General features: G+C 32.7%; 1 protein-coding gene across 1 annotated transcript; it reads right to left on the bottom strand.

Annotated features, from left to right (window-relative positions):
• Window positions 1–455: 455 nt before the first annotated feature.
• On the bottom strand, window positions 456–8,450 carry LOC108473652 (protein RRP6-like 2). The gene is made up of 14 exons (XM_017775329.2): window positions 7,619–8,450; window positions 5,809–5,964; window positions 5,420–5,578; window positions 5,266–5,349; window positions 4,673–4,752; window positions 4,511–4,561; window positions 3,799–3,907; window positions 3,265–3,347; window positions 3,135–3,180; window positions 2,860–2,947; window positions 2,582–2,751; window positions 1,778–2,116; window positions 1,596–1,697; window positions 456–1,405 (listed from the first exon to the last, which is right to left on the bottom strand). The coding sequence occupies exons 1-14, from the start codon at window positions 8,390–8,392 to the stop codon at window positions 770–772; spliced, it is 2,877 nt and encodes a 958-aa protein (XP_017630818.1). The 5' UTR covers window positions 8,393–8,450; the 3' UTR covers window positions 456–769.
• Window positions 8,451–10,067: the final 1,617 nt, after the last annotated feature.

The following is a 10,067-nucleotide window of genomic DNA, read 5'->3' as shown; positions in this document are numbered from 1 at the left end:
AAAATTACGCCAAAAACACTATGCATGATAAACAATTAATTTTACCATTGTAATCAAAATATCAATTAATTTTTATGACTTTTAATAAATATATTTGTTGCATACTTTTTTAACTCATGTCATAGATATACCCTTACGAGTAAATTATAATATATTTTCTAGGACATAGAGTTAAAAATCATTAGTAAAATCCCTGTCTAATTGAAGTCACGAGAATTTTACATGATTCTAGGTTATCCCTCCTTAATAGCAAGCTCCTAAGAGTAGATTTCTTAGAGTTCATGCCATCTTTTTAATAGTTTTTCATCATAATAATCATTTTTTTAATCTTACATTAAAAAAATGGAAATAATAAAAGAGAGCAAATGCTAGAATGTGCTATGAAGATGATGGTTGTGATTACGTGATTTTTTAGTACGGCCGACGAGATCGCACATGGCCTAATCTATTAGAGCTTCTCCAGGAACATATTCATTTATCTTTGTACTCATATTGTTGAATAATTTATGCTATCACAAGCATTTTCTTAAAGAAAAACACAGATAGTACTAAGATGGTGTAAAATTAAAAAGCAGATCCTAAAATCTTAACTAGGTATTGGTTTTAGCACGTATGTGTATTGCTTTGTTTTTAAGCTCTACTCAAATTGGGGTGTAAACGGATGGCAGTCTAGCAAGATTATCATCTTTTTCTATTGATTAGGATTAACACTTCAAATGCACACTTGTTTCTAATTTGTCTTACAGGATTATGGTGCCTGAGCCAAGGATCATCGGAAAGTTGCACTTCTGTTCCCAGATGCAGGAAAAGCTTGTCGTCGCCTAGCTTGAGGAAATTGTTTAGACCCATCTTCTATTTGCAGTCGCCCCATTACTGAACTTTTCTTCTTACCACCAGACTTTGCATGGCTTCCTGATTCTGTCTCTGCATCTTCTCCAAACTTAATCTCTTTCCTAGCTGCTTCATAATCAAATGGCTTTATTTGCAAAACACCACTAGCTTCGTTTGATTTCTTCACTGTAACTGCTTTTCTGTTTTGATTCATAGACTCGAAGCACTGTTGGAAGCTGGTAGATAAATCGGATAAAGACATGGTCTCATCTTCTTTCTCCGTTTCAGAGGAAGGTGCCATACAACTCTCCTTCCCAGGTGTATCATTTACTTCCGGACTACCACTACCATCAACTTGTTCATCCTTTTTTGAATTATCTTCTAACATGATAATATCTTCTAATGTCGACGACTCAGTAGCTACCACAGCAGGAGGTTCTTTGGGCTGTGGAGCTTCTGGAAATTTAGTTGGCTCGTTAACAGGAGGTTTTGACTGCTCTGCTGTGCCCGAGAATGAGTGAAATGAAAGATTTACTGAAGATCTGATCTGCGCCAACTTACTATCTTCCTTCTCCTAGATGACGACAATAAACAAGTTAGCAATGAATTACTTTCCACAATATGCACAAAGGAATCAAAACTAAAGTAATCGCAATGATAGACAAATGCGACTGTCAGGGACTGTGATGGAGCATTTACACTGGTTTCAATACAGCAACAAATCAAAAGCCACAACACCAAAATAGAGGAATAACTTGACTTACCTTTTTCTCCATATCAAATTTCTTCTTCGTGGAAGCATTCCCCAGAAGTGCTCCAAAGCCACGGCTTGGTTTCTTTAGAACCTGAATAGTTGCTCCAGTTGCCTACAGGTAATAGGTATTTTATCCAGCAGCTACTCGTCAGGAAAAAAAGATCACCATCTACAAAAGTATTAACAACTTACCATCTTTGCTGAAGGTGGAATAACTGTATGGGCATTTGCATCTCCACTCTTTCCCGAGATGACAAGATTTTCTCTCGCATACAATGAGCTACCATTCACATGTGGCTCAAAAGAGAATCCTTCTTGTTTTTTGTCTCTGTCAAGTTCAGTAATACTACTTCCAATCCTGATTGATTCGTGTTTATGTTGCAGAGAAGCAGATTGTGCACTTATCCCATCAGGTCCTACTACAGCATCATCTATGATTCTTGTTCTATCATTTGCAGTTTTCAAGTCTGTAGGAGTCACAGGAATTAAGACCTCAGCTCCCTCTTTAGCTGCTATATGTTGTTCTGATGCCTGCACAGTAGAAACCTTACAGTCATCTTAACAGAAAGTAATTATAAAATCAACATATTCCAATCAATTGTAAGTTCAATGAAATAAACAGTAATGAGGAAGTAGCACAAAGAATGGTAATCATCATTGTATCAACCCATTCTCGGGACTAAGATAAAGTTTCTAAGGCTTATTCGATGACATTTTATCAGACTTCATGTAACTGAATCAATCAATTAGCACACTTCATGTTTGTAGCTTTCCTATGTTAACATTATGATTCACTTGATTGATTTTGTTCTATAAGTCATACAAACAGCCTACTACAACTCAAAATGCTTTCATTTTTACTTCTGGACAATGATCACAATTCACAACCCATTTGATGACTAAAAGAAAAATGAGATAATAACACACAGAACAGATTTAACAAAATACATTAAAACAATACGATCAGGGTTGTCAAATCAGTGTAATTAATCTTACATTTAGCATATGTCCCATTTTAAGTTGTTGAGCAGCAGCTTCAAATGCAACAGCATTCTGCATAGCATGCCTGATGATGCTAACAACTGCACCAAGGTTTCGCTCCACATATGGGTGTCTAGATTTCAACAATTGACGTAACTTGTGAGCAGCTACAGGCATCTGCTTGGCTTTTAGCAGTAAGAAAAACAAAAAGTGCTTCAGGAAATATCCCAACAAGCAGTATGAAAAAAGAAGATAAATATACTGGAAATTGATAAAAACAAGAAAGTTCCTACCGATTTCAAGAAGCATCTTGTTTGGCAATACATAACCAGTACTTTCATCCTCTGCACGAGCAATAATGTCTCGCCATTCACAAAGCCCCTATAAACCATTTAGGTGAGACGCAAGATTTAAGGGATATCATCTATTTTTTACTAGTAAGGCTATTATATATCAAATATGTTCTCTGAATTAAAATTAGACATTTCTTATGATTTACCAACCAATCCATGTGTTATCTTAAAAGTAAACAAAGGGCCAAGTAGATATGAAATCAACAAAAACTTACAGCAACAACTGCTAGCTGCTCAGCATTGAAACCAGCCACCTGCAACCTATATTAAATAGAAGAAAAAACAAAGTTATTTAGAAATTATGTAATATATATTTAAATCATGTAGCCTTAGCAAGTAACACACCCATGTATATGGAGATATGAATTCTCTGTCAGGAGCTCTTTCTCAAACAGTTGTGTACATACATCAGAACTTCGCTTGTAGACCTGCTAGCAAGAGAACATTTGCTACTACGATGATGGTCAATAACAAAAAACAGAAAGCAACAAAGTTCACAAATTCATGCATCCATGTAAACTAATTTTGAAGGAAGATGAAATGGGCAAGAAAAGTAACAAAACATGTACACTGTATGCATTTTACTCGATGAAACCAATGAAGGTATCCGAAGAATCGCATTATATTGATATGGATAGTTGATCAACAAATAAATTTTCAACACCTAGCCTCAGTTATAGGTTATACACTGAAGATCGAATAAAATAGAAGGTCAGAAGCCAGTAGAATGTGGAAAGGAACACAGCTCTCACATGAATGTAACTAAAATTAAGACTATCAAATCTCTAAGCTTCTGTTAATCTAGAAGTGTTAGCATATGATATGGCATGCTGTTATAAATGTAGAAAATGCTGTGAGCTATCATTTACAGCATCATACCTCTACCAAAGGAGCGTCCAAATGTTCACCTTCCTGGGGCATTGACAGCAATTTGATTCTCATTAAATCATAAATGTACAGTAAGTAGTGTGTGTCTTCTCTAGCATATCTGACATAAAAATTGTAATAAACAGAAAAAATTAATAGACAGATAACAATCAAAGTTTCCTCTTCAATAATTGCAATCAGAGTGACAGAACCTGAAATTTTCTTCAGAGTAATATGTTAGTTCAAAACATAAATAAAAAGCAATGTGTTTTCACTTCATATTGATTAAAAAGTCAAAATTAACGACTATTCACATCTTTGTGTTTGAATTTCTTCTCATAAAAAAACATATAAAATATCAGTAATGGTGGTCTTACAGATTTTATGGTTAATTTCTTTCCTTTTCTGATAAGTTTGATGGGGTTAAGTCAGCACTACTTTGAGCACAGGAAAAATAAAGATGTCACGGTTTGCATAAAATTGTTCAAAAGAAATGATGCTGCAGGCAAAACTAAGAAACAACGGTTTGTCATAAAAACTATGTCAAATTTACAGTTGAAGTAACGCTTTATTTTTTTTCTCTTTCTATAATTCTTTTTTTAAAAAGGAAGTGGTCAATAGCAATCAATCATTAGCTTTAATGACATATGCTAGTGCAGCAATTAGACATTATTTAACTAGCAAGAGAGAGTCAAGCAGCTGAAAGGTAAAAAAGCAACGTTACCTGAGCATTTCATCAGGAAGAGGACGCAATCTCCAATCTGCATTCTGGTACCTACATTGAGTCAACTAATCAACCTTAAGGATATAGGATAGATGATGATCAAAGAGGAGAGAACTAGCAAGTATAAGGAAGACGATCAAATAAATTTAAATAAAAACCCACTCTTTGTTGGCTGTAACTCCACAATAATGTTGCAGAAGATGCTCTAAACTATTTCTTTCCAATTTCAAGACCCTTGAGGCCTGAGAAACATGCAAAATACATATTGGTAGAAGCCCAACACAACATTTAACTTCAAAATAAAAACAATCAAATCATGTATTTATTAATTGCACTCAAAACTAAGCCTAAGCATATATAATCAAGACATGGAACTTTGCGAATGTCGATTGGGCTCAACAAATCTGTCTGGGTGATAATATTTCTAAGGCTATAACATCTAAAATGGTTAAGATAGTAGGTGGTAACTTTATCAATAAGTTCTTATAAGCTTAGCACCATTGTCATCATCCATAAAACTAGTTAAGTTAGTTCAATCATTTAAACCACATGTAAATAGTTTTCATGTATGGTCTTTGTACCAATTTCCTTTTCCCTAAGTCATTGTCACACTGCTAATAACTAACAAATAAGTTCATAAAAAGTGAACTGTTGACAAGGCCCACATAAACTTAACTTCGTAAAATATACCAATAAAACCAAGAATCTAACAGAAAATTCTCAAATTAAATCCTCAAGTTCAAAGAAGTAGAAACCTGTCCAGTGTCAAAGAGATTGCACACATATATGCCAAAGTCTCGTTGAAGCCACACAATATCCCTGTCTGCTCCATGCATAACCTATGTGAATTAAGGATATCAAACCATGCAATAAGCTAAAAAAAAAAAAAAAACTATCAAGGGGACCAACCTTTTTCTTGTTGGGATCCTTGAAAACTTCCCTAAGATATGGGCCAACATGAATTCGAAGCTTCAAAGTATCTACAATAAAATCCTCAGTTCTAGTAGAAATTTGCATCAAGCAAGTTAGTCCTTGAAAAGATCGATATTGGTTATGCTCCAAATCAACCTGAGAATAATTATAGAGAAAATGAACAACAGGCAAAGAGGTAATATATTATGAGAATACAGAAAATTAATCCTATATTTGATGCATACAAAGTCCAGTGTAACTGATAGCCCTGAAACCAGAGATGCATACACCCTTATTCAGACCAGTTGAACATTCTACATCTTACTATGAAGCTAGAGCAAAACATGCATCATCACATAAAGTCATATTATAAGTTGAATTTTTACCGCAAACTCTTCCACACCGCTTAACTTAGATGCTAAATCCTTCAAATCTTTTACTTCCTCAACCAGCTTAAATGAGGTAGACTCAATTGATGGGGGTTTGATGGGCTGAATATCTGCAACATCTTTTTCCACAAAATCCATAACAGAGAGGTTCTCCTGTAAGAGGGCAATAGAAATGTTTTTTCTCTTATTTCAGCAAGCAACACAAATTAACATTTAACAGGAGAGAAATCAGAAAGTTTTAGAAGCTATTGTTGAACATAGTTGGATGTGTGTGAGATTTTGAGGTATAAGAACAATACAAAAAGTGAAAATTTTATCACATTCATATGTAAATATTATTACTAAGGTATCTCTCAAGAACACGGTAACAATCTTAAAAACAATTGCAGCCTTTCCCATCTTCTAATTACTATTAGCAACGTCACAATTTACCCCAATAAGAACATAAGAAAGACAACTTTGATTACAAGATACCTTCCTACAAACCAATGTAAATCAGAAATACTATCACTTCAATGAACTATTTTACTGAAATTCATTTGTTCTTTTTCCTTTAACCATGCAGGTGCCTTTAACTCTGGAGAACTTGAAAACAAACCAATGTAAATCAGAAATACTATCACTTCAATGAACTATTTTACTGAAATTCATTTGTTCTTTTTCCTTTAACCATGCAAGGTGCCTTTAACTCTGGAGAACTTGAAAAAATACAGTTAATTCTCCTTATTCATCTTTTTTGTCTCCATAGGAAAGATTTCTGAGCTATGAAACGTTCAAAATAACTATATTAATCACTCTTACTACTTCTTGTACAGAAATTCATTTTTTTTTCTTTTCCTTTCAACTATGCAAGGTGCCTAGAAAACTTTAAAAGACAGTTATATTCCCCTTATTCATCTTTGCTGTCTCCATGGGAATGATTTCAGAGCTGTGAGAACGTTCAAAACAACCATGTTAATCACTCTTGCTACTTCTTGTACAGATATTGTGTTGTATCACTCAAAGAATATAAAAGCACCAAACTTAATCCCCAGCAATCTTAATAAAAGCATTTCACTTATGTCCAATTATTCTAATCCTGATCACAAGCATCAAAACTCCCAAAACAGTGTCATTAAGGTATGTGCTTAGGTGCTGTGACTTAGCATCAGATGAAAATGTGCTAGAGGCCATTTAGGCAAAGGCTCATTGATCATAAGCACACTTGGTGAGTGTAGGGACTAGGAACACCTTTTTGTAAAGCGGTTAATGCATGAAACCTTGCCTCATTGAAATTCTCTCTAATTCCTTTGATAGTAAAGATGAGACAATATCAAAATTCTACATCTTAATGTATAAATATTCAACAACAGACAATGAACAAAAAAATCAACAACAAACATGAGACCGCAAGAAACATGCATATTGGTCAAAAAAAAAGAAGAAGCATTTTTCTAAGATAAATTGGACCACCTTTTGAGTTCATTATCAGAATATCTTAAGCTTATTTTTTTATATAGACAAAGATACACAAAACACATACATAGACATATTCCTCAGTTTACTCAAGGAAGCGCTTTTTTGCCCTTTGCACCTCGGTATAGAAAAATTATGAAGTTATCCGACAAACATATGAAACTCAACACTTATTGAACTAACCAAACAAAAGTGAAACACTGTGAGGTTATTCTATAACATACGTAACCAACTAAAAGCAGATATGTTGTGAAAGAATTTAGGAAACAGTTATAACATAGTGATTAACCCCAAAAGAAAAGAACAGACAGAACTCCATAAAGACGGATTAAACGGGGAAACAAAGACCAACCAATGGATGAACAAAACGCTGCCCATCCTCACTCCTCTGCAACCAAACATGTTCAAAAGGCTGATTCGAATTATTCACAAGTATATTATACTCTTCCTGAGGCTTCCGTATCATTGGTATATGAAATGGCACCTTAGCTTTTCCAGTCGTCCCCGTAGCCAATGCCTCTTTCTTCACCTTCACTCCAGAAGAACCCGAAAACCCACCTTCCTTCCCACTCACTGACACACCAACCGAGTCACTCACTAAACCACCGTTAATTTTCTTCTTTTTCTTCCCGTAAACCAACTGAAACCCATTATTGTCAGGATCCGACCCAATAAACCGGCCCGTTTCCTCTTCTTTCTTTCGAATCTTATGAAATTCGTCGATGGAAACGTCAAATCGTTCCAAAAGTTCGTCGTTGATATCAACGAGCCAATCATAAGCTTCATCATCGGCTATGCTGTCAAGGTTGCTAGGGAAATTGATGGCCTTGTTGGCGCCCCAGATTTTAGCCGAAGCGCCAATGGATTCAAGCAAAGAATCGGATGTTTTGGCGATTTGATCGATGGGAAGCTTGAAATCGGAGAAGTTGTTGAAGAAATGAAAGTCTTGATTGGAAGGGAGGGTTGGAGAAGAGGAAGAGAGTGAAGAAAGAGAAGAAGAGAGAGGACCTAGAGCTAACGTTTGAAGAATTTTAGAATTCTCTGAAGGTTGAGATTGGGCTTCCATTGTTATCTGATCGTCGTAGTCGTTCATCGTTGTGTTAGGGTTGTAGTGTAGAAAAAGCATATCAGGGCTTTAGAAATTTTTGGTTTTCTTTGGGTTAAATTCTGCTATTAGTCTTTACACTTTACGAAAATTGTGTATTTTGTTTTTATACTTTACTTTGATCAATTTTAGTCCTTATAATTTTAAATTGGTAAATTTTAGTCATTACAATATTTAAAGTTTGAAAATTTAGTTTTGAACCAAACAACAGCAATTAAATTTGTTTAGTTAAATGCAATTATAAGTTTTGTAATATGCATACGCTTGTAAATTTAGTTCATATTCTCCAACTAAGTCATTTTAAGTCCCTATACTTATTAAAATTTAAAATTTCAGTATTAATAAAAATTACAATCGTTAATCCATTAACATGATTTTAGTAAAGAATATGTGAAAATAACATGTTAACATAATATTACACATATAATAATATATTTGTTGAATCGAATTTAGAAATAGTAGAACTTAATTTAATATTTATCATTTAGAGAGTGTTGAAATTTAAAATTTACTAAAATTACCAAATTCTAATACAAAAATTAAATCCACAGCTTTTGTAAAATACATAAATTTAATTAAGGAAATAATTTTACATTTTTCATATTTGTTCTAAGAAAATTAGTTTAGTCAATAAAATATAACCCTCTATTTGAAAAACAGAAAAATTTAAGTACTAAAAATTAAATATAAAAATTTTAAGTGATAATTCAAGTTATAAAACATGTTTGGGAAAAAAATCGAAAAATTAAGCGTTGTTATAAAACATGTTTAACATTAATTAAAATTAAATACAGAATATAATTAAACTATATGACGAGGGGATAATATAATTTTTTAAAATAAATTAATATAATATAATTTATTTTATTAAGCTATAACCAGGTTCTATTTTTGCAAAAGAAAAATAAAAAATAAAAATTGTTTACTAATTTTTATTGTGGGTTATCAAACTTGTTTTAAAAAATTAAATGATTAAAATATTAATTTCAATTAGATTATTTTTAAACGGCGAGTTAACCATTTTTTTAATTTAAATTGTCTTTCACTTTTGATCGTGGTAGTTGATATCGTACCAATATTGGTCTGTACTGTTTCAATCTTAAACCAATACCAAGTATTCTATGTTCTATTTCGATCACAATTTAGGTGCACTTTGGCCATTTTAGTGTATTTCGTCCAATTTCAATCAATATCGGCTTGTTTTTGCCCGTACTGGTTTCTACAACATTTTGGCATTTCAAACTATTTTTTAATATTTTTATTTTACCCATTTTATTTTTCCATAATTATATTTAAAAATAAAAATTAGTAAATTGAATTATTCAACCTAATTAATAATTTTAAAATTTATACTTACGTATAAATATATTTATATGAATGAGATATATTTAAATATATATATAAAATGTATAATTTATTTTGACAAAAAATATAATTTTTGAAGAAACTAAAACTTAGGCTATAAATATATATGTGAAAAATATTTAATGTATATATAATTTATCAAGAAATTAAAATTAGATTATAAATATGTATATGTGAAAAATATTAAAAAGTATTAATAAACCCAAAACAGTATAACAAAACATATTGGTACCAATATGTACCAGTACCAAGACAAAAACAATACGCCCATCAATACAATATCGAGTAGGGGTGTTCATAATTTGGTTAAAATTGAATTAATCGACCAAAC

This window comes from Gossypium arboreum, chromosome 11 (genome assembly GCF_025698485.1).
Source record: "Gossypium arboreum isolate Shixiya-1 chromosome 11, ASM2569848v2, whole genome shotgun sequence".
NCBI classification, from domain to species: Eukaryota; Viridiplantae; Streptophyta; class Magnoliopsida; order Malvales; family Malvaceae; genus Gossypium; species Gossypium arboreum.
This window is presented reverse-complemented; position numbering and strand designations above follow the sequence as displayed.

Coding starts and splice junctions, on each gene's coding strand:
- LOC108473652 (XM_017775329.2), bottom strand. CDS start 8,392: ATGCTTTTTCTACACTACAACCCTAACACAACGATGAACGACTACGAC. Junction 3,348..3,798: donor TGGACGCTCCTTTGGTAGAG/GTATGATGCTGT, acceptor TCTTGCTAGCAG/GTCTACAAGCGAAGTTCTGA. Junction 1,698..1,777: donor TTCCACCTTCAGCAAAGATG/GTAAGTTGTTAA, acceptor TATTACCTGTAG/GCAACTGGAGCAACTATTCA.